The following is a 25048-nucleotide window of genomic DNA, read 5'->3' as shown; positions in this document are numbered from 1 at the left end:
GTGTGGCGATGGCCAGCGGCCCCCGGGGACACCCAGAGCGTGTGGCGATGGCCAGCGGCCCCCGGGGACACCCAGAGCGTGTGGCGATGGCCAGCAGCCCCCGGGGACACACAGAGCGTGTGCCGATGGCCAGCAGCCCCCGGGGACACACAGAGCGTGTGGCGATGGCCAGCAGCCCCCGGGGACACACAGAGCGTGTGGCGATGGCCAGCAGCGCTGGGGACACCCAGAGCGTGTGGCGATGGCCAGCAGCGCTGGGGACACCCAGAGCGTGTGGCGATGGCCAGCAGCCCCCGGGGACACACAGAGCGTGTGCCGATGGCCAGCAGCCCCCGGGACACACCGCGCTGCCCATCGCCGGCAGCGACACGGACACGTCTCCCCCCGGGACGAGCCGCTGCGCGGAGCCGGGGACTGCCCTGCCCCGCTAACCGGGGAGGGAGCGAGGGTCCCGGCACTCGCCCCAGGCCGCTCCCCGCCCCGTCCCCGCTCACCCATCCGCCGTGCGCCTCCAGCCACTCGCCGCGCTCCTCGGCCAGGTAGGCGGCCAGGTGGGCGGCCAGGCAGCGCGGCCCGTCGCCGCAGCCCCGCTCGGCCAGCGCGGCCGCCAGCGTGCCGGCGAACACCACGAGCGCCAGCAGCCGGCCCCAGTTGAGGCCGCCGTCAGCCTCCAGCTGCGCCGCCACCCTTCCCAGCAGCGCGGCCGCCTCCCGCGGCTCGGCCCGAGCCAGCGGCGCGCAGGAGCGGAAGAAGGGCCGCTCCTGCCGCTCCAGCTCGGCCGCCGCCCGCCGCAGCGCGGCCGCCGTGGGGCTGGGGGGCAGCGCGGCGCCGCCGCCGCGGTGCTGGAAGTAATCCTCCAGCAGCAGCGCCGTCTCCTCCTTCAGAGAGCGCGGCATGGCGGCTGCCCACGGCGGCGGCCCCGCAGCAGCAGCTGCCGCCGTCTAAGAGGCGGGGCGGCCCCTCGGCCCGGCCCGGCCCGGCCCAGCCCGGCCCGCCCCGGGTGCTCCCCTCCTCCGGGGCGGGGCCAAAGCGGGGCGGGCGGGCACGTTCCGTCGGGAGCGGACCGCCCGTTTCCCTGGAAAGGCAGCGGCGGCGGATTGCTGCGGGCCGAGACGGGGAGACGCTCAGTTATCGGGTGCTGGCTCCCAGATATTTGTTTCCTTTTGGGTTTTGGCCTTGTTCCACATTAGTGGCCCTCCCGAACCTGTATTCTTTCCATCAAAGGAGATGGAGATTTTCCAGGATTATGGGGTGAGTGCAGTGGGTATTTACCCAGCAAATGCAGTGGCCTTTGCTTTTCGATGAGCATATAGGCAAAATACAGGATTAGGACCTTCATGGTGCAAAGGTCGGGCCCTTGACACTGCTGGTGTAAAGCGGCTGAGAACAACGCTGCCCAAGGGTGTCATTTGCCCAGCACACGGAGCTGCCCGGCGGGACACCTCCTCTGCAGCCCCACCGTGCCCTGGCAGCTCCGAGCACCACCAGCTGCTTCCCAGCCCATCGATAGCCCATAAATACCGCCTCCAGCCCTGTGGCAGACCCGGCACAGGGCGCACCCAGCTTGTGAGTCCTGCTCGGTGCCCTTGGCAGGTGAGGTGCTGATGGTGGCGTGGGCAAAGCGCGGCCGTGCCCGCAGTGTCCCAGCTCTGCCCTGCCGTGCCCGCAGTGTCCCAGCCCTGCCGTGCCCGCAGTGTCCCAGCACTGCCCTGCCGTGCCCGCAGTGTCCCAGCAGTGCCGTGCCCGCAGTGTCCCAGCTCTGCCCTGCCGTGCCCCACTGCATTGCCACAGCTGCCTGGCACCGCCGCACGCTCTCGCCCCTTATCCCACAACCGGCTCAAGGTGCCCATCGCATCAGCACAGGGCTGCTTGGCTTCACTCCATCTGTCTTGGGATACAGCTGTCTCCATTTTACATCTCCATTAGAAAATCTAAAAATAGGTGGTTGGAATCAATCCTGTTGCAATTTCTCAGATCGCTATCAAGAACTGGCCTGCCCCCTTAGAGTCCCTCCTAAGGCAAATTTTAGTTCGACATCCCCGTATTTGGCTTTTGTTTTGTTTTGAAGCAGGGAAATACAGTGTGTTTATGTGCTAAAGCAGCGGCTGGAATGAGATCTTTACTTTTCACGAGAGCTTTACGTACATGCTTTTAAAACAATTTTTCCTTTTGATTGTTAATCATTCCTCACAGCAGGAGTGCAAGAGGGAGAGGCTGCTCTTTCTCTAGCAATATCCCTTTCCACCCTTCCTGTTTATGTAGCATTTTTGTTTAACAGGACAGAGCCGTCTGATAGTGACAGCCCCAGCTACAGCTCCCTTCTCTCCACACGTTTATGGAACAGAGGTGTTTCTGACACAAGTAGCTTGACATACCAACAGGGAAATCCCAAAATCCTGGTTTTTCCAGAGCCTCCCTGGACAGCCTTTAGTGAGTAAAAAATACAATGGGTACTTCAGTGTCCTGTTCCTCTAAGTGTCAGTTATCTGATGGGAAGTTGAGGCCCATCCTGGTTCGTGTTTTCACCATTACCTCAGGAACAAAGAGGTGATTTTCACAGGTGGCAAGCCCGCACACACAAGTCCAAAGGCAGTGGCTCTAAAGTGCAAAACCCACAGCATTTCTCCATGCAAGAACAGAAGTGCAAGATGCAATGTCAGACTCATTCTCACTGGATCTGGTGACGGTCTGGGCACTGATGACACTCAGAACAAGATGGCTCAGCACTTTCTCCAGGCCCTCAGAAGAGGGGAAATGAAACAATGCACCTAAATTAAGAAGGTGCTTTTTTCAGTGTCTAAACTGAGCACTTCTACCAGCCACTTTCAGGCTGACCATAAAACCTGCACTGAAGTCGAGAGGACAGCTGGCCACAACTCAGTTCTCTCCTGACAAGGCAGAAAGCTGAACTGCTGCACTTCCAGGTGATCTGCACATCTGGTTTACCCAGTTGTAGCCTGGGCCCTCCACAGAATTTCAGTTCCTGGCCTTTCACTGGCATCCTGCTGGAACACAAGGAGCTCCCACAAAACATACTGTGCATTTTCCAGTTCCTTCCTGGGTATGGCAATAAGGATCTGGAAAGACAACATTACATCAGCTGTGATCCTCCTGAACAGGAAGGCAATCTGAATTCTGGCCTCCTGGGGGGAACTGAGATGGCATTCCAAATACTTTCATGGGCTGCTCACTCTCATTTGCTGTGGTTCACCTTGGGTATTCCCAGAAGATATTCCAGAAGCAATTTTCTGATAGATCTGGATTTTACCTGAGATTTTTTTGGAGAAATCATTTAAGAAATTGTGTGATGCAAAAAATGAATGTCAAAAAAATAGCAAAAAACCAAGTAGCTACCATTACAAATACCTAAGCAATGGGAAGAATTACTACATACATGTTCTCAATATGTAAAATACAATTTATTGTATTTAGGCTGTTCATAAGTATCAACACAATGTATTATGTTTGAAACAAACATCTCGCCAATAAATACTATCTAAACATTAATATTAATCTTTTGATCAAATGTGTACAGTGTATTGACTCAATATTGCACAGTGAGTTCTATATGACATTTCCATAGTGCATTCAGTTTGTTACAGGGATAGTTTGCCACAAATATTGCAAAGCATCAGAGTTGACTTTTCCAAGTGAAAACAGCTGACCTATTCCATTAGGGATGGAAGGCTGGTATAAATGTCAGTGTCTTAGGTTAACTGGTTATGGATTCACAGAACCTAATGTTTTCATGGATAAGGAGACTTTGTTTCTAATATGATTTTTATATAATTGTAAAAAAATACCACTTGCAAATAGAATGAGGATGTTATCATTAAATTCCATTGACCAGAGAGCTTGTAAGCAGGTTCATTCCAGTAAACTTGTTTTCTCTTGTTCCAATCAAAATATAAATCACATATATGATATATTCAGAGCTGTACCTCACCACCTGCATTTCAAAGGCCATGCTGTGCAAGCCCCCAGCATCACTCCAGCTCGTTGCTCCCCATGAGCCTGTGCTCAGGTGAGATTCAGTACCTGCTGGTATGAGCAGACACTCTAGTCCCAGTGGTTGTCAATGTATGAATGCAGATATAATCTGTAATGGTTCTGTGGTTGCAATCACAATGGTTCTATAATTCATTGTATCTCATCTTTATCTGATTAAATCTTGATTCTAGAGCATCACTTCTGTGAGGGGTGGTCCTGCCAGTTGGTATGGCATTCCCACACTCACACAGAGGGCTGGGTGCTGCCAGCAATGTGGCCAGCTGTCCTGCTCTCCTGAAAACCAGTGACTCCTGGATCAGATGGACTCATGTGCTCTGGTCAGCCCAGAGTCAAACACTGGCAGGACTGTGGCTCGCAGCCACAGATTTTCAACAGCTCACTGTTATTCACTCTCAAGTCCAACTATGACAAAACCATGTCCATGGCAGTGGGAGATGACTGTGAGAGTAAGGACTGCATGATTTGACCTGTATTTGCATGAACTTGCAACTGCTCTGACATTGCAGAAGGACCTTAAGATGGACATATACTGCTTTAATGTACATTTAAGCTACATTGCCTTGCCAAAGTTGTATGAACTGCTCAAAATGCAAATAAGATTCATGGTCATAGAATGACTGTGACTGACTTGGAAAAGATTTGACCATCAGTATAATGGTGCTTAATGCTTAGTGTGTAGTATCCCTTAGTGCTTAGCATGTAGTATTTCTTTAAGTAAAAGAAAATTCACTCACCAAGTGATACAATTAAAAATTTCTAAGAAACTACTGGTTAAGTATTACCTCATGATTATGTAAATCATGTTTATATCCCTCCTCTTTGCTGTCTATCAGTTTGTATATATTTAGATTCTTTATATTCAGGTAACAGAGATGAAATACTTATTTCTATCTAAAAAGACAGTAGGAAAAAACAGGGATTGAAGGGATTTCTTTTCTGTACAAAAAATACATTTTTATGACAACAGCCAGTACCTTCACAGTAGGTCCTTTGCTCCTCTACTTACCACCAAGGTTCAGTCATCCATAACACCATCATAAAGTATCAGAATTATTTCTCTTTCCATTTTTCAACACTGAAATTCAATATGCTACTACGGAATGTTTCTAAAGCCTTTTGCTATATCCCGATAAAATCAGGACATTTTTTTTACTTTAAAAAGGAACTAAATTCATGCAAATAAATACATAATGTGCACTGAAATACTCAATTCTATGGTACAGGTGACTTTGGAGAAAAGTCCCTTTATAAATTATGAAACTAATTCTAATAAAAGGATATAGTTTCAAAAAAAATTAAAACATTTCATTTTATGACAAGTTGATGTTTGCTATGTGTTCAAGCAGACTACATTTTCTACCTAGTTGTGTTAATCTGTGGGTTGAGTGTCACTCTTTTGGACTGTAGTGAGTATTTGATTTTGAGGAATGGCTTTTTTATGCAGTTTTTGTAGTCCAGGGTTTCAGTTTTCATTGACTCCGCATCCGGGATCTCACGTTACGCCCAGATCTGTAGAAAAGAGACAGAGCTGAACACTCCTTTATGACACTGACTCTCCTAAAAACCTTAAATTAACGTTGGTAAGGCGATCACATTAGTGGTACAGAGTATCAGCAGCAGTGATATCATGTAACCCAACAGCAAGCTCAAACTTAGCAGTTCTGCTAGCACTTCGTGGGGATTTTTATTTGGCTTTGCTGTTCACGTTTTAGACTGTTTTATACCCTCCTTAGTTCGTCTAGAGCAGTTTTCCTCCAACAACCCTTCCTCCTCACTCCGTTATTCAGCAGTTGGAGAAAGAAGCTCGGAGCAGGTTGTCCCGGCACTTACTCGGAGAGTGTGGTCCCAGGAGCCCGAGCAGAACGCGGTCCCGTCGGGAGAGACCCGCAAGGTGCTGACCCGGTTCTCATGTCCGAACAGAATGGACACACGGGCCCCCTTCAGCACATCCCAGACATTGATGGTGTAATCGTTATAGCCTGCGAACAGCAGGCGACCTGCAGAGAGAGTGAGATTTTACACAGAGAGGTCTGAACAAGCCTGGAGTGCAGCCGGCCCTTCTGCAGGCCACTGATGGCCCAGCAGCCACCAGCCCACCCTGCGAGCATCGCCTCCCTCAGGCCAGCTGTGCTCCCCTGGGACAGCCCTGCCTGCTGCTGAGCTGTCCGTGCTAAATGCTGCAACAACTAGCTCTTTAAAAACATGGGAAATTTTAGTTAAATTACATAGAATGTGTTCAGTCATTAGAGATGGGGGATGACTTCAAATCGTGACAGACCGAAGCGCACTTTAACAGCTATGCAGGGTAATAATACTTTACTCAGACCTTACACAAGAAGTTGAGTACAAATGCTTGAATGATTAACAGACAATTTGGTGAGTGATTCACTGCCAGCGGGACAAGCTGTGGTGCTTGTGACCATGACAGAGACGTTTGCCTCAGTTCCAGGAGGGCAGTTCACCACCCACTCACCCCCACCCAGGGTGACTGGGGAGCTCTGCATTTGTGCTGGGACAGGAGAGACACGACTCGAGCTTATGTCTCAGGATCTGCAGTGAAAAGTGGTAATGTCTCTTTCTTCATACCTCTCTAATATACTTTTACCATTAATCATTTGTTATCCTTTTAAAAACTATGTAACTGCACTTAACAGTTAGCTACATTTCATGATGCCTTTGAAATGTTTTTCACTATTATTGTGAAACTCTAGCCCAGCTGTAGTTAATGGCAAAATATTTCCTGCCCTTAGTAGGGCCAGGAAAATACTTTTCATCACTACAACAAAGCAATAGCCAGCTATGTTATTTAAAGAGCAATTATTTTTACAGAGGCAAAAATAAAAGCTTCCATGCATTAAATGTTTCTTTTGGTACTTACTACTTTTGATAACTTTTAAGAATGAATCTTTTATCAAATTAAACTGAAAAAACTTTACAGTCCCACTGAAATCTCAACACTAAGATAACCTCCAAATCTCACCACTGAGAGAGAAGTCCACACTGGATGCTCCAAAAATGATGCTCTCTTTGGAATAAATTGCTACTTCTCTGTCTGCACGAAGGTCATATAAACGACACTAGGATTAAAACAAAACCAACACACATGCCTCAGTAAATGCTGGAAGCACTGGCTACAATATTTGGAAAAAATGGGAGTGAGAAGTGCAGCCTAACAGACACCACAGGAAGTGGCTGCCTGGCCTCTTTCCTTCTGCTTCTTTGTGCTTCCTCTTTCCTTCTGCTTGTGGCTGCTGTAACTGGGATCCTCCAACAGGGATCTAAGCAACTCAAGGTTGTTTTGTATATATTGCAGGAAGAACTTTCTTTTTCAAGCCACTTCTCTAGGTCTCCTGCCTGTCCTGTAAAGACATGAGGTGGGCTTTGGGCCATGGTACCCACTGGAGTCCCCACACCCTCCTGCTTCCCCTCCGTGGTTCTGTACTTATCAGGGCATCCTGCTGCTGGGGAGGTGCATGTGGGACAATCTCTGAAACAACAGTTTAGCCACAGCTGGAGCCTGGGAGAAAGGATCAAATCTCTGATCAGAGAACAGGACCATGTGGCACAGAGGAGCCTAGGTGGTACTCCTGGCTCTGAGTAAGCCAGGATAGCAGTCCCTGCCCTTCTGTGAGGCCTCTCTGTTTGAAAAGCCTACGTGAAAATAATTCAAGTGAAATAATACATTTTAATGCAGATCTCTGGTTTTCATTTCTCATGGAAAATTCCAAATTGCCTCTAACAACCTATACTTCCTGTTTTTATCATTTGCCAGCAAAATTTGGCTTGTTTGACATGGAAATCATGTATCAGACTTCACTGCCAGACTTCAGAATTCTCTGCCATGCAGAAAGGCAGTCTGTTAACCCTGAAATGAAAATGCGCTTTTGAAACTATGTGAACTGAAACCCCTCCTCAATAAGTTAAGCTTAAGCAAACACTGGCCAGATGGAATTGCTAATATTAAGACTTTACTATTGAAAAATGGCTGGTATTCAAGTCTGCACATAAAGAAGGGGCTGTTTGATTTGCAGGGCAGTGGGAGCTGCCAGGTATGTGCAGTCCAGGTCTCCCAGTGCTCCACACAGATGAATAATCTCATCAGACTGTCCTGACCGGGAGCTGGGGTCACTGCAGATGACAACACTGGCATCTGAGCACGCTTTTATGGATTACTTCCAGTCAGGATTATCTGTTTCTCAGAATCCCCAAGTATATAAATCAGGTCAAGAATACCATTCTGTAACACTGCAAATACAAACTTCTTCATTTAAAGAATGAGGTAGATGGAAACTGCCAAAACCTGTCAAAAGTATGGAGGTGGAATTTGCTATTCTCCTGCTTGAGTTAGGGGTGTTAAAAATGGTTAAAAAAAGAAAAAAGCATCAAATAAATTAACAAGAACCTGTGATACTGGGCATTAAAAGAGAGTGTTTTCACTGGAATTTAATGATGGACAATTTCTCTGTATTACTCCCTCAGCATCTCAAGAGCTCACAGTACTGCATCCAGGTGTGCAGAGAGCCACTGGGCTCAGCCCAGGGCTAGAGCTATTAACTTCTAATCAAAGTTTTTAAAACTCAAGGTTCACTCTACTCTCTCCAAAGAGCCTTGGAAGGTCTCCACATCCAACGAAGACAAAAGGAATGTTTCTGTCGAGTTTAGCTAGCATTGGAGTAGACTCAAATCATGCTCTGAGGGCAGAGCACTTTATCTAAAGTCTTTGCTCTCAGGTGACTCAGTGTGATGTTTGAATAACAGAAGAAATAAGGTGCCAGATGCCTCCCCATCATCTGCTCTCATGCTACACTTACATGCCAGTTCAGGCCCTGCAGGGGCAGAGCCTGGTCCCCCATGGGACACACCAGCTGCAGGGAAAGCCATCAGCCCTGGGCATCACTCAGTGGCAGAGGGCACCAGGAGGTAAATGGCATTTTGTGTACATTGTACTGATTGAATTTACCTGTCAATGCATTCTGAGCCCCTCCTAGAAGATTGCTCATAGATAATAAGATCCATCAAGGGCCATGTGTGATGTAGGATGACCTGGATGCAGTGACTCACTGCAGTGAAGAGTGTTGGCAGTGAGTCAGGGCCCACAGAGATGTCTGTGGCCAAGGCCACCCTGGGGCTGCAGAGGCCAGCTCTACCCTGAGCCCATGGCCCCTCTACTCTCTGGGACATGCTACTTCTGATGCAAGCTGCAGCATTACAGCTCCTTCCTCCCATGCTGTGACCAAGAGCTATGTGAAGCCAAGTAACTTCCAGTAAGACAACTAGTTTTACTCATGAAATTTCAGACATAGAGAACCTGAAATCAATATTTGGACAGTAACTCTTGCAGAGAAGTTTGCAGAAGTGACCTATGGTGTTACGTGATTTTCCCTAGAACATTATCTATGGTATTTAATGTCTTAGCTTACAGGATTATTATTTCTTCATATTTGGTGTCACAGGCCCAGTTTAGTCACTAAAAGTCCTCTGTGGATGTGAGCTAGTCTTTGAGAAAATCTGACTTGGGAAGCAACAGAATTTTCCTAAATTAGGTTGCTGAATTAACATACCGTGGCATCGTCTGAACCAGAGGCAAAAGCATCTCCACTGGGATAATATCTGTGCACAAGTGAAAGAAGACCAGAACACATTACATTACTTGGATGAGGTCAGACTTCAGAAATAGAATCAGCACATTGCTCGACACTGCAAACGTGTCCTCTCCCAGAAACACACTGACCTGACACTGTTGATATCTGAATCGTGGGTTTCAAATGACTGGACACACTGACCAGACCGCATGTCCCAAACCATGGCTTTCTTGTCACATCCCTAATAAGAAAAAAAAATCATTGCAATTGTGCAAATGGTGACATTCACTCCTCATGTGCCTGCTATTTGTCATCAAACCCACTACATTCAAAGGCTCTGAACATCACAGCTCTGAGAGGATTTAACCAGCTAGGCAGCCCCAGCAGGCTGCAGTGGTACCCTCAGCTGTGCAGCTGCAGGTGGGATCAGAGTTCCTCACGAAGGCTGGAGCTGCCCCGCACTCACAGCTCTGCTTGTGCTGCTGCTCTGTCTCTGTCTGCTGCCCACCATGCCACAGAGCTGCACAACTGACCTGTTCCCTGACCACTTAACATGACCAATATAAAAAAAAACAATACCCAGCATTTAAAATTTTATAACTAATTCTTTTCATACACTGAAAGAGAAAATTAAATCAGTGCATCCAGAGGGTTTCTTTCCCAGCCTCCTACCAGGGCCCTGTCAGGGCTCTGCACCCACATGCTTGATGATGTGGTTGGGATGAGAAAAACAGCATAGCAGCACTTCTCATCCTCAAGCTAAAACCTGCCCTTCCAAGCTGTGCTTTGAAAGGATCATTTAACACTCAGTGCTCAGCACCCAGAATTCTATGGGCAAGGGGCTTGGCCCATACAGTCTACAATGTCCTTGGGGCAAGAACCATCTCCTGTCAGTAGGGCAACACTCTCAGCTGCAATGTCTCACTGCTGTCACAGTTGTAGTGACAGGAAAGAGAACATGGACTTTGCTTTGAAGAGTGATGGGAGATTTTAATAAACTTGCCCCTGCTGAGGAGCAGGCAGGCTGAGCTCCAGGGGCTCAGCCTCTCTGAGGCTGTGTGGGAAGAACAGGGCAGGCCAGGTGGCTGCTGCTTCTGCTGAGCCAGAGCGCCCTGCCCACCAGACCGTGCCACACATTATTTATTTTAATTAAATATGATAGCTAATTAAATTAAACAGTCTCTTCACAATTCACATATTTCTCTCTTTTTTAAAATTTTGTTGTTAAAATGAAATCCTAGTGTTTTTAGTAAAGATTCCATTATTTAAAAGATGTAATGCTCCTTGGCACCAGCTTGTGGTTTCAGCATTGGGGAAGCCAAACAGGATAGAGAATATTTTGGACCCAGCATATTTCCTTCTCCAGCCCCACTGTAGTCCAAGTCCAGTCCTTCATATTGCTTCCATATGCACTGTTCTTACTGATCCCTCTGGGAGTTTGGGGGCAAGACCAATCTGACAAGCTGGTGCTTTGACTCCTAAGGTTTTGAAGGAGAAACCAGCTGCCACCTGTGGAGAGATGGGTTCCCCTGAGTGATACACAACTCAGCTGAGGAGCCTTGCTTAGAGGGCACTGAGCACAACAGCCTGGGACACAGCCCTGAGCTTACCCAGGAGGGCTGGAATTTTCAGTGAAGTTGTTATATGTAACAGCACCCAGCCTACATGCTGCTGTACTGACATTGCTTGTTCCAGCTCAAGGTTACTGTAGCACAGAGGCACAGTATTCTGGGAATCTCTCTGTGCCACCATACCTTCACCATACCTTCCACTGTTCAGCCTATACCTGCACTGACACGATGTAAGACAGGTCTTCCCTGCAGTGGTGTTTTGCATGTGATGAATTAAGCGAATGCCTGTAAGCACAGACATGCCCAAGCTGCTCTATCAACACAAGTATGACATATTCTCTTAGCAGTACCAGAGCTGCTTGCGATTCCTTGCCCTATAATAAGCTGAGCTGTTCCCAGGGAGAATGAATCTATCCTTTCTGGGAAGCAAGCTCGGTGACAGGAAAACCCGAGAGAAGTAATGCACTTGGATGGAATTAGCTTTCAGTCACGCTTCAGAGCAGCTGTGCTACCAGCAGGAAAACTGGGCCAGTGTGCTGGACTCTGCTCCTGATGTGCCAGCCAAATCTGATAAAAAGAGCCATAACAGAACAGGTCCATGTTTATTGTGTAGGGATAAGACTATGACTCTAACCCATGGTTGGCACCCTCTGACACAAGGGCCATTTCCATCATCAAATACAGGATCTTGGTACCATGAGGATACCATGGGCCAATGCTGGTGGGGCTCAGGAACCAGCAAAGTTACTGGTACCTTCAGCAAAGTTACCAGCAGCACCCAGCATCTCAACTCCTGCCAGCTCTCATCTGCACACTCACTTTCTAATGTAGGAAAGATTAAGATCACCTTGAAAAGGAGTCGAGCCCCATCCCACCCACCTTTATGCCTGGCCTGCTTTACTGCCAGGCTGTGTGCCAATGGCTCAGCTGCCTGGGAACAGTGATCCTTCAGCAGCAGGACATGATTTGGAGGATTCCCTTGGTACTTTCCCAGAGCAGGCCAGTCCTGCAGCCCCAGTGAGGTTTGTGTGCTCCTCTGCGCCAGGACAGGGAGCAGAGTGCTGGACTGATGAAGGGGCTTTAAATGCCGCTGGTACCACTGGAAGACACATAGAGGACTCAGCAACAGCTGAAGATGTGGCCACACCTCATCTCCTTGCTCCAACTTGCATGAGGGGTTAGCCAGTGTCCAAGCTGCCCCTTGACTCTTGGGACATAGTGGCACGCACGTTATTTGCAACCCCACTTTGATGCCCTGAGCACAACCTGACACCTGTCACACCCCATCTGGCTCCAGAAAGCTGAGCACAGAGAAGCAGCAAAGTGTGGGAAGTCCTCTGCTGCTCCAGGCTCCCACCCACAGGGACTCACACCTCCACTGTGGTAGGAGCCCACTGCTCTAATGCTGAGCCTTCCCCTTCCCGGCAGAGGCGTTGTTTTGATCTCGAGAGCTGGATCGCTTTGATGTGGGGTGGAACTTGCTAAGTAAGCAGAACTGTAGTCAGACTGGCTGGGTGGGTTTGACCCCACAGTCAGGGGTTTAATTTGCTCCAGCTTGGAAAATGTGCTTGCAATGAGTGGATTGCACTGGGGCATCCAACATATACTCCAGTGCTCTCTCAATATTGTTGTGAGCCTCCTACTTTGCTGCCTTTTCACTTCCATATTACTTAGTTTTGTATTATGAGAGGAAGCTCCTGCTTACCCCAGACACAAATGTATTTCCTGTTTCAGAAGGGGCCAGGTCCAGGCACAGGACATCAGCTCCATGACCATGGAAACTCTGTAGAAGTTGCCCACTCTCAACATCCCATAGAGCACAAGTTCCATCTCCACTTGCTGTCAAGATCTATAGGATGTGGGAAGAAGAGTCATAATACAAGAACCAGCAGATGACCTTCAGGTCACAAGGAAACAACTGACATCATACACATACACCAAAGGACAGCTTTAATTTAATGAAATACTATGTAATAAATCAAGTCCATAAAACCAGTGTGAACCTAACTACAGGTTATGTTTCTATTTTTAAAAAAAAAGGTATAGTGGAAAGGTGTATGGATACCACTATACCTACACAATGTTTCAATAATGGTACCTTTTGTGTGGTGGGGTTTGCACAACTGACAGAAGTAAGGATCTCCTGGCACATTCATAGTCTCTAAAAAGGAGGTAGAACAATATTGGTATTTCTGTCTGCCCCTGTATTCCACCCTATCCATATTTAGGCTGCTGGAATTCAACCCAGGTAAATAGAAGAACTCTTGGAGTTAAGTATACCTGTTTAACATTCCAATTTTTTTTTTCTTTCTGCTTGAAATAGTCAGATTAAACCAAATTAATTTGGCTTAAGACATGGATTTTCTGAAAGGGAAGTAAGCCTGTCTAGACAGTTGTTTGATAAGTCCATCAGTTCTCACTTGTCCTAAACCATTTGTGTGTGAAAAGGTTTGAACATACACTGACTGAACATAGCTCACAGCTTCCCATCTGCTACAGTACTTGTAGAAAGCACATGTGATCAGAGCTTGTTATTGTGGCTAAATCCTGATGATGCTCAATTGTTCAAAATTTCCCCTTGGCACCCGAAACTGTTATGCAATCACAAATTCTGTAGGTTGAAAGTCCCTGTGCACTGGTGTGGAAGGAAGCAAGGGTGAACGTAGGAGGGCTCTCAGTTTTGTACACAGGTTTTTCTCATGGTTGGTGAGGAAACTCAAGTGATCCCAGTGGGTAGTTACAAGTTAAAAACAAAATTCTCTTCAAGAATAAAATGATCACACAGTCACGAAACTATTCACAGAGTTGCATAAAGGTTAAACACTGAACATGTTTGACAGATGCTCCAAAAATTCTTCCCGTAAACAGAGATCTGCAAAGCTGCAAAACAGACTGTTCTGAATCCTGCAGCAGAGAGATGCTAATGCTCTCAGATGATAATAGCAGAAGAAAGACCTGACTTGTCTTCCCGGCCAGCTTTTGAGCCTGGATCAATGAACTTCCCTGTTCTGTGGAATATTTGTACTTGGCTGAGGAATGAAGACTTTCAGCTCTGAGGATTTGCTCTTGTAACACTTGCAAGGGAATATAAAGGGAATAGGAGTGGCTAAAGGTGTAAGAGAAGGGTCTGTTGGAAACCCAGAGCTCTAGCTAATACTTAGAGAAATGTTATGGACTCAGCTTCAAGGTTGCTCCTCAGCCCTGCCACACTTGGGAGCATGGCTGTGTACCCTATGCAAAACACTTGAGATCCCAATTAACTGTTGCTATTAATACACATGGAGCACTGTCACGTGGGGAGCATTATCACACCGCAGAGCTGCAGATACCTAATTTAGGAAGTGAGGCTCCCTGGCTCTCTGCTCACTGAGGCAGGGGAGGCTCTCACAAGCAGGACTGGTTTGGGGGATTGAGAACAAGGTGTGTGGGTCACCCAGCCCTGCAGCTCAGGGCCCATGTGGGAACATGATGAGGAGCAAGAGTGGGACCCCCTTTTTTAGCACCCACACACAGCCTGGGAGCGACTGACCCGCAATGAACCACCCCCAGATCTCCTCTCTTTCTTTGCACTGCCCAAAGCCCATGAGCCCATGAGCACACTAAACCCTAAACTCCTACCCAGTCTTCCACGCCTCTGTGGGAAAAGCGAGCTGTAGTGTAAGACAGCAGTCAGGACAAAGCTGCAGCCCTGGAGCACCTAGCAGTGGGAGCTGTGGGGACACTGGGCTGGGGGACACCTCCACCCCATGCTGGAGCTGCTCCAGGATGGCACATCACAAATGGGGAGAGCAGAGCTGCTCTGCACACACCTGGGAAAGCTCCTGCACAGTGTACTTGCTGCACTGTGCACCCTCAGAGTTACTGAAGTTTTGATTCTCAATAGTTTTAATTCTGAGGCCCTTATGTGAATGAAAAAAGATAAGAAATCTGGGGTTCTCTAGGATCTCCTACATAACAGTGTCCTAAGAGAAGCCTTGCCAACCTGTTGCTTGTATTTGTTTAAATAATAACATGCAGTGCCATAAATGATCACTTATAAGCAACCACAAGAAAACTTCTTTTTAAAGATTTCAGAAAGATTTCTGACTCACTAAATATAAAACACCTTAATCCACTGTGACATGACTTAACAATAGTAATACATGACCTTCAATATCAATGCAGTTTGCTGTATTTAATATGGAAAAAAAAAGACCTAGCTTTTCTTTTTTATTATGAAAAATAAATTTTCATAAATCATTATGACAAATAATATTTTTCCTGTAATAGGATTTAATCTCAAAGCATTTAGGTATAGACAAGAAAAGAGAAAACTTGGTTTATATCTCATGAAAAACATTCCACTTAATTTAGACTGCTCTAATTCCACATGGCTCCTGCACAGGAAGGTCAGGGCTAAGCAAGCCTGAGTGCAGGGTACCTCCACCACTTGTTTCCATGGCAATGGACTTAAATTAGCACCTCAGAGTCATTACAGAAACCAGAGAGCGACAAACAACAACATACTCTTGGCTTCACATGTCCTGAAATAGAAGCAATGAGAGCTGATATTTCCTTCAGAAGAGCTCCAAATATCTGGAAGAAGGGACATGGTATTCTCTTTCCAGCAGCTCTATTGACATTAAGAGCTATAAAAATGCTCCATTCTGCCACTTATTTTGCTGCAGAGCTGCACTGAGAAGAGCTTTAATTAAATTCAGAAACCAGAGAGGACAAGGGGATTATCCTGGCTCTTTTCATCATCTTCTGTGTTTCTAGAGAAAGAGATCTTTGAGATATTCAATAGAGAGGAAGGCTGGCTTGGTCTCAGAAGATCTGCATTCAGTTCCTGGCTTTGCCATCACCTCCCATTGTGGGCCTCTGTGCTCCACCCCACTGCCTGTGAGATGGGAACAGCATTGCTCCTTTCCCTCGAGGGAACACAGCAGGGCATGTACAGACCCTGTGGGGCCATCCTCAAGCTCAGTTGTATCACTTGGTACAAATAAAAAATACTCTGAATGAAAGCAAAAGCAAATTTTGCCCGATGTCCGGGACAAAGCAGGCAAACAACACAGTCACCATCAGCTGGCACAGCACCCAACCCAGTCCTGGCTGAACCGTGGTTTTTGCTATTTGCAATAGTCTGGGCTCCTAAAAGCACAAACTGGGGAGCAGAGAACATACAGGTACCAGCAAGCTCCCTCTGCAGAAGCCACAGGCCTTTGCACGGACTGTGACAAGCATTTCCTTAGAGCAGCTTTTGCAACACCTTCATTGCCCCCTGAGGGCATTGCAGCAGCCCCTGTGGGGACAGGACTTGGTCCTGGGTGCCCCAGGAGCAAGGAAGGACATGTGCCCTGCACCCAGGGCAGCTCGTGTTAGGTGATGGTGAGCAGCAGGTAGGGAACACATTTACCTGCATGTCTGAGTTAGTGAAGCTGCAGGCAGACAAGTAGTTTGTGTGCATTGCAACAGATTTCTTCTTTGCAGCCATATTTTCATTTTTTTCAAATGTCAGAGGGTACACAGAACACTTGTTGTCCAGGCCACTGAAGAGAGTAATAATAGCAGTAACAGAGAGAGGAAAACTGGTTAAAACTGCAACGACAAAAGGCGAGTGGTGATAAGAAGAACACCACCTGTCAGTGCTGTGCTGCCAAACCCTTACAAGTACCGACTTCCCTGTATTGTGCTGTGTGGGATCTCCCTGTGCAGGGAAGCCCCAGCTGCCTCACCAGCCTGGCTGCTTTACAGAACTTGAACAGCTGCGCCTCAGTATTTTTCACCCTTATCGAGTTTATAAATGGCACTGAATGAAACCTCACAAAAGTATAAACTGGGAGGTGACAGCAGCCACCTCAGGGTTAATGTTTCACATACAGCCAAACTGCCATTTTTCTGCTGACATCTGTCATTGTGAAGATCAGTATTTCAGCATCATTATACACCTATCTTAACAAATGTGACCTAGCCCCTACAGAAAAGGCAGCACAGCAAGTAGTGGGTGTGAAGACAAAACTTCTAGAAGAGTTTGGAAAAAAGGCAACTGAAGCACTGACCTCTGCAGCTGCTGTCCTTCTTCTGGACAGTTGTACCCACTAAGCTGTGTCAGACCCAGGACTCATTTCTAAAGGGCAGGACTCATATCTGACCCTTTCCTAGAGCTGTGGAAGATCAGTCCTGCCCTGGTCCCTGGGATCGTGGCACACTGCCAGTGGCTGGTTCTGTGCCTTACATTATGTGTATGGCACTTAACTGACAGCACAACAGAAATACAGAATTGGGTGCAATGTATACGTGCACTCCCTGTCTCTGCTACAAGTGTAAAGACAGAGCTTGCTTGCCATTCTTTGGGCTCTAGTCAAAAACACAGTTTCCGTACTCCTTTCCACACACAGAGTCTGCTTCTCTGTCTCAGTCTGCTGCTTTCTAGATTTGCAAGCTGCACACTGATGTCTCCCTTTGTTCCTTTCTCTTGCCCCAAGCTTGCTTTATCTGTCTGATCCACCCAGTCCCTTCTTACAAGATGTTTTACCAACACTTAACCTCTTTGTTTTTTCCCCTATATAAACTTTTTTTTTTTTTCCAGAACTGAGCCCTCAGAAAACTTATAGCAGATTATCAATAGTTACTTCTTCCCAACCCATCTTAGCAAGATCTATTCACATACTGGTAATCATTAATGATGAACCTCTATGTCACAAAAAAAAAAAAAGAGTGCAAAATAAGAACACAATTAAAACCTCTTTCCCCTAGAAAATATATCCAACACAGACAACCACACTAGAACAGGGAAGTTGCATGCACTCAGAATTCCTAACCCATGATATAAATGCTGAAAGAGGATTATTTTCCATGCTTACACAACAAATGTTATTGCACTGAAGTCAGTGGAGATAATATGTACGATCCATTATGGAAATAGAATCAGAGGCACTGAATGTAGACCTTCCACCCACAATAACAGCATGCAACCGTCTATCTGTCAGCTTCTGAAGCCACCAGAACACTGCAAGAAATCCAACTTCTCTGTGTAAGCTGCTGTGGAAACTGTTAACTTACCCACAAGCAATGGCACATCCAGATGGAGCATAGGCACACGCCATCACCCAGGTACATGGCATCGTCACCGCGTGCTCCTGAAACACAGCACCCCTTTAGACTGCCACCCCACTGCTTCTCTAACCATCCAAGGAAAACACTGGGAGTAATAAGTTCAGTGTTTCTGTGGGATGTCCTTAGGGTCAGTGCAAGGTACAGATGTTTCCCCCAAGCCATAACTCAAATATAAGTCAACAACCCTGACTGCAGAAAGCAGCAGAGCAGTAGGAGGATTGTCCGTCCTTCTCTGAGACTTTACACCTTATTTATGAGCCTCAAACTGATCACAGAGCACATTTTATCAGGTCATCCAGTGCTGTGGAAGGTCTCCACTGCTGCACATGTAAGAGTTAAAAGCAAGTAGTTTTTCCTCATCTGTGTGGTGCAGGATGCCATGAGGCAGCCCAGGCAGGGCTTGGAGCAGTGGCACCATTTCACAGTGAACACCACAGCTGAAGGATCCCCAGTGATCACACACAGCACCTGGTACAGAGGTGCCCAGGAAAAGTTTCCCTGTTTTGCTGGCTGGGCTTTGCCTCCCTTGTGAGCAAAGAGCTTGGATCAGAGCCCCCCACTGGAGACCATGACAAACCCCAGTGCCCTGACAGGGACTTTACTCAGAAACAGGTCAAGGGACATGACTTGCCCTGGGCTCCTAAATTTGGGGTGCTAGTGGAAGTCTGCATTCTATCCCATTATCACTGCCTCCAGTGACACCTGTGAGCCCTTCACCTTATCCCACTGTCATTTGCCCTAGGCACAAAATTTTGCTGAAGTTTCACTTACTTTGTTGGTAGTGAAGGAATCCCACACGATCACCTTCCCATCCTAAAAGAAAGCACAGAGAAACTGAGGCCTTCCAGAGATGTGGCTGCAAGCCTGCTTCCCAGCTTGGAGAAAACTCTGCTGCTCATTTCGTCTCCCCAACCTGTTATGTCCTTTTGTCTCCATCTTAACAACTGCACAGTGGTCACAGTGAAGCACCAAGGAGACACTTCTCACTAGTGCTGTTGTATCTATCACAAGAGAAGTGTATCTCCTCCTCACTGAGATGATTCATGTTTGATTAAAATACCAATTTATTTTTCAATTTTTCTCTTCCCTCTTAATGCTTTCATAAGTACTCCTTTCACCTGCAGCACATGCCATGAACAGGGCCATCTCCTCAGGAACCTGCCACCTGTAAGCCCTCACTTGACTGTTTATGGATATTGCACTGTTTATTCATCTTCCCTTTCCAGTCTGATCCTGGTTTTCCCTTTACTTGTCACTATACTTACTTAACCTTCCATTATCCATTATCCAACCAGCTAAATAGCCATCATAGAACCTTGTACAGAGAGCAGCACAATCACTTGTGTACACCAGCTACAGCCATGCCAGCTACTTTGCCTTATGCACAAAATATTGTTATCTTCCCTGTATCGTGAAAGTGAAATGTTTATTACTGAGCAACAACTGCTTCTGTACCTGGACTTATACAGTCTTTAAAATAGAGAACTGTAAAATGCATTTCAACCTGTCTGTTCAGTTTTCTGAACTATACACTAACATTTTAACCACTTTAAAAAATGTGACATTAAATGTTTTAAATTATTCTCCCTGTTGAGATCTCCATGAATGGTAAAAACTTACAGTAAGTGAAGGTGGCTTGCAATGCAGATTGACTATTTTTATCCCTCAAGTGAGACCCCTGACAGATTTCATGTAGGTCAGTGAACAGCTGTGAGATGCAACAAGCTCACTCACGGCCATACTGGGCTCAGGACAAACCAGGGGATCTAGAAAGTAATTATCTCATTACCTCCTCCAGCTTATGAGATTGGTCTTGAGCAGGTGTTAGGACTGTTTCTCAAAATGCCCAACTAAATGGAGTAATTTTGGCAGGATGTCTAAGGCTTTCAAGGTCATATCAATCATACAGACTGCAGAAGAAATTTCTGTGCATAATAATCTCAAAAAGAATCAGCATTTCTTCTCTCTTCCTAATTATTTTCTCGGAACACATAACCTGAAAATCTTGCTAAGTATTTAATGTGTAAAGGACAAGGAAATAGATGTAGCCTCACATGAGTCTATTTTTTTATTGCAAGAGGGAATATGGGAAAATCTGTGTATGACTGGACAAGAAATATTTAGGGTATTAGCTACAAGAGATATACAAATGATTCAAAGGTTAGATTTACACTCTCTGAACAAATACATTGCCAATGAACTTCCTTCATGGCATCCTGAAAACTTTCACAATAATCCCAGGTATCATCTGCTAGGAGTGGCATACAGCACAGCCAAAAGATTTGTATTGTGCTCAACAGCACCTTTGAAAAACATCTGCCCAACAGCATACCTGGGAAGAGCTCACAATTCTTCTCTTGTCTTTGCACCAGTCCATACAGAGAACTTTGTTTCCATGGCCCTTCAGGGTCCTCCTGGTCTTCATCACAAACTGTCCCAGCGCCTCCACACGCTCTGCCACCTGATGAACTGCAAACAGCTGACGGTTAGAGAGCCCTCCATCAAAGCTCTGCCCTGGAAATATCTGTTTATGAGTAATGCCCCTGGAGGGATTAATCCATGAAGTTTGAGCCCATGGTGCAAGCCAATGAGCTCTGCTTCAGAGCTGGCAGGTGGCTAACACCAAGGTGGGCGGCATAGGAACATATTCACCAGATAAAGACAAGGATGAATTCACTCAGGGTTGAATTCCAGGGACATAGCAGCTGAAGCTCTTGCACCCCACCCAAGTGTAACTTGCAAACAGATTACCCCTTTGCCCCCCTTTGCTGGGAAATCCTCAGGCCTGAAGGTGGACAAACAGCTGTTCTGGATGTGAGACTCGAAGCTGCAGCTGGCTCTCAGCACTGTGGTGGTGCAGTGGGATACAGGTGCTGGCCACTGGCACTGGTGGCTGCTGTGCCATCCCTTCTGGTGGCCAGGAGCAGCAGGGGCCAGTACACACTCTGAGTGAGCAGGAGGCTGGACATTTGCCCTAAGAGTGCACTGCCCAACTTTTCAATAACAACTGTGGACATCAAGGACGACATGGGATGTCTCTTCTACAAAAGAGGGAAACAGAGGCCAGGGAAACAACTTTCCTGAGCAGTGTCCTCTAGTGAAGAAGTCAGTTCTTTCCTACCTCATCTATTAGCAGTACTTTCAGCAGATATTCTTAAAAACAAAAAAAAATACACATTTCTGTTTGTGCAAACTGACTTTGACATAAAATTCATGCAACTAAAAGGTGTTTCATATAACCCTGATGCCCCAAGCTGGGGTCACCTGTAAATGTCTGGGATAAAGTGTCATGTGAGGAAACCTATTTGCTCTGCTCCAGAGTGTGTTCATCCAGTGTGGAGCTGGGTAGGGTCACGATGTATCTCAGCACCCAGGGACAGCTCTTCACACAGAGGGAGGGTGGGACTTCAAGTCCCACAGCAGAGTAGAGATCCTGAGACTGGAGACTTGACACCAGAATTAAAAATCACTCTGTCTAGAGAAGAGCTGATGGGATCCAGCACTTCCTGTGTTGTGTGGTTGTACACACTAAAACCTGACATGATCCAGCTGCTGGTGGCTGTGGGGACAATGCTTGACCCAAACTTCTGAAATAGATGAAGAAGCTCACATGCTTTAATGAGCTGGAAGAGGAAATCTTGAGCTTTTCACTGCCCTGCTGGACACTGAGCTACCCATGGCAGGTGGTGCTTTGGAGCTGCCTTGCTACTTCACCCCTCAACACTTTTCTGGGAAGAAAGCTCACGGGCTGGGAAGGGCAGTGACAGTGAGAGAGCAGGCATCCCGAACTTACAGATCATTTCCTGGCATAGGGCCAGTGAAGCAATTTCTGCCCAAGGTAGAGACTGATTTCTAGTGGATTACCTTTTCAAGAGTTGTCTTTCAAAGCCACCAGCCCCACAGGCTGTGTCAGAATAATGCTCTCAGCTGAAATCTCTGCTCAGCCAGTCTCCCCAGGCCAGGGACAAGAGCTGTCCACCATTCCTCACGATTTGTCCATAAGTCAGAAGCAAGTTTCTGAGAAAGTGCCATATAAACCCACTGAGGAAAAAATATATTCCCCTTACTACTGCCCATAGAAACCTGCCAAATGATCCAATCAAAAGACATGAAAACACAGGACAGGAGGTTATTATGGCAGCTTGTGTCCAGAATACATCTGAAAAAGCAAATGTTTCACAGACAATGGACAGACTGTTTCCATTATGTCGATACAGCTGAGACTCTGTGAAATTGTCTGGTTTAGCCTCACTGATTCTCTGAGGACACTTATCTCCAACTGCAGCCATAATAATCCTGCTCCCACCTAGCAGAGGTTTGAAAGTCAGATAGTTATTTTTAAGCATTCACCAATATTGTTCAAAGATAGTCGAAAATCACACACCCAGACAAGTAGACCAGCTAAAGGCAGTAAATAGCTTGAGTAGTTTTACAGAGGTCCAGATAAAACTGCCTATTTTCCTTAAAAATATTGTTTGGCCTGAACAGGAAGTATGGAATGGATGCAGATCCTCCTGGGTCTTTGATCTTTTCTGTGTTGGGTCTAATGGTCTCTCTGGCCTTAAAAATTCATAGATCTCACAAATAGAACAACCTTTTATCTACACCTAAAATTTTAAGGTCTTGAATTGACTCCTTAAAAGTATAAGACTGCAAATCAAATGCATGTTTGGCATTTCCTTTTTCTGTGCACATTTTTGAGAGCTGCTGTTCAGAATCAGAACAAATAAGGGCAATCCTCTTTCAGCCAGCTGTTTGTTTTGGGAACCACAGAGGGAAAGTCATGATCTGAGCAAAAAAATGTAAAAGATACAATTTTAGATTAGGGGGAAAAAAACCAAACAACCAAGCAAAAACTAAAAGTGATGCCTTGTTCTGAATCTTACAAACTCTGCAGAAACAGTACTTGGGAATAATTTAAGTGTAAAAAAGCTGTGATACAGAATCAATGATATAAAATATTATAAGGGAGCATTGTTCTACAGCAGTATAACACTTTTGTCTTATAAATGCTGTAATGGCTTGCAAACACAGCTTTCCAATGGAAATTTACAGATTTTACATATAACAAAGAATATCCTGTATCAAAGGCACACACAGTTACAGCATCATGGAATCACAGGTAAAACTTTGTGAGCTAAAATGGGTTTAAGAATACGCTTAAGAGGTTTGTTAAACAAAGACCCAGCCACTTCTGATACAGAAATGATACTCTAGGAATATGGTGATTTATGGTAATGTTTCTGTAATGAGGACATCTCTGTTTGTTTAACAATTCCGATTAACAGGACATTCATATAACACTATTGTCTAACTAAGAAAAAAAAATGCTTTATTTATTCCAGAATATATATATATATATATATGTATATATTTTTTATTGTAATCCTTCCCAACCTGAAAATCAAAAGCCTTTTTTAGTCCCTCATTCTAACAAAACATTAAGAATTAAGTCACTGGATACAAGCTTTGATTCCTTTTCAATGCTTAAGGCATCAAAACACATGAAAGAAAAGTTTTAATGACCCACTAATATTTCTAATAGAATGATCTACCTGATTTCAGACAAAAACAGTAATTTATATGTTTTTAAACCAAAAGCAAAAAACCCCAAAACCCTATGATGTATCTTTGTAATTATGACGTGAAATAATGATAATAAAAGGATTTTTTTATATCTCAGAACTTGACTGAAAAGCTCCATTAACATAAGGTGAGCTTCTTTTTCCTGAATGGGGAAGGGGACGGGGTAGGGCCGGGCTGAGGTGTGTCCATGGCATTCCTGTGGGGTTATCCCTGGATCCTGCAGCGATAACGGTGAGTTACACACTGACAGCTCCAGCACTGACTCACCCTCACTGAATCAGCACCGCATCCCTGCAACTTGTTTCCCTGGCGGAAGGGGGACAGAGGAGCCGTTTTTGGAAACGATGCTCCTTTTTAAGCCCTTCCACACCTCATGAGGTGAAATCCTGGCCTCATTAAAGCAGATTCCCATCAACTTCCGCATGGCTGGGGCTCATCCCGGCTCCTGACACTACATCCGAAGGCTGCGGGCGAATCCCGGGCTGTACCGAGGGTGTTTGAGGGTCCCCGCCCGGTTCCCAACCCACCGGAGGCAGCGCGGCCCCGCCGGGCCGGGCCAGAGCGCCGCGGGGCCGAGCCCGGCCCAGGGCCCCTGCCCCGCACCCGGGAACCGCGGCACGGCCGTGTCCGGCCCGGGGCACCCAGGGCACTGTCCGGGGACACGCAGGGCAGTGTCCGGCCCGGGGCACGGCGGTGCAGGGCCCGGGCAGCGCTGCCCGCTCCGGCCCGGCCCCCGGCCAGGCCCGGCCGCGCTCCCGGCCCTGCGGCCGCCCCGCCGCCCGCGCCCGGCCCCACTCACGCTCCACGTCGTGCAGCTTGGCCCGCTCCTCCTCCAGCTTGCCCTTCAGGCTCTCGGCCTCGCTCTTCAGCGACGCCAGGGTCTCGTTCTCGTGCAGCCCCTCCGTTGCCATCTTTGCAAAGGAAGCGGGGAGAGCGGGGATGAGAGCGGGAGGGAGGAGGAGTTTGCCAGCCCGGCTCTCGGGGATGCTACCGCGGCTTCTGCTGCCTCAGCAACGGCGCCGGAGCCGGCCCGGGCTCCCCCTCCCCTCCCCGCTGACGTCCAGGCTAGTCCTGAGCACGCACACCGTGGGGACCAGCATCCTCGGCTCTGCCCGCTCCAGCATCCCCTGCCCCGACCCACTCCAGCATCCCCTGTCCAGACCCACTCCAGCATCCCCTGTCCAGACCCACTCCAGCATC

General features: G+C 46.9%; 2 protein-coding genes and 1 long non-coding RNA gene across 3 annotated transcripts in view; 1 reads left to right on the top strand and 2 right to left on the bottom strand.

The window, feature by feature from the left end:
- BCL2L10 (BCL2 like 10) overlaps positions 1–997 on the bottom strand; it is a 3743-nt gene extending 2746 nt beyond the window's left edge. Inside the window, exon 1 of the mRNA XM_015639475.1 lies at positions 495–997. Within this exon, the coding sequence (XP_015494961.1) occupies positions 495–896 (402 nt within the window). The 5' untranslated portion in view covers positions 897–997. The remainder of the gene's footprint in view (positions 1–494) is intronic.
- Positions 998–1092: 95 nt separating this feature from the next.
- LOC107209412 lies at positions 1093–5065 on the top strand. Its single transcript, XR_001523596.3, has 2 exons — positions 1093–1251; positions 2279–5065. It is a non-coding gene; the product is annotated as an uncharacterized LOC107209412 (long non-coding RNA).
- Positions 3396–24891, bottom strand: GNB5 (G protein subunit beta 5). The gene is made up of 11 exons (XM_015639129.2): positions 24648–24891; positions 20595–20731; positions 19034–19075; positions 18209–18285; positions 16563–16695; positions 12870–13013; positions 9743–9834; positions 9573–9621; positions 6992–7088; positions 5842–6008; positions 3396–5520 (listed from the first exon to the last, which is right to left on the bottom strand). The coding sequence occupies exons 1-11, from the start codon at positions 24757–24759 to the stop codon at positions 5509–5511; spliced, it is 1062 nt and encodes a 353-aa protein (XP_015494615.1). The 5' UTR covers positions 24760–24891; the 3' UTR covers positions 3396–5508.
- Positions 24892–25048: the final 157 nt, after the last annotated feature.

The sequence above is a fragment of the Parus major genome, chromosome 10 (genome assembly GCF_001522545.3).
Source record: "Parus major isolate Abel chromosome 10, Parus_major1.1, whole genome shotgun sequence".
NCBI lineage: Eukaryota > Metazoa > Chordata > Aves > Passeriformes > Paridae > Parus > Parus major.
The sequence above is the reverse complement of the archived record's forward strand: the minus strand, read 5'-3'. Positions and strand labels throughout refer to the sequence as shown.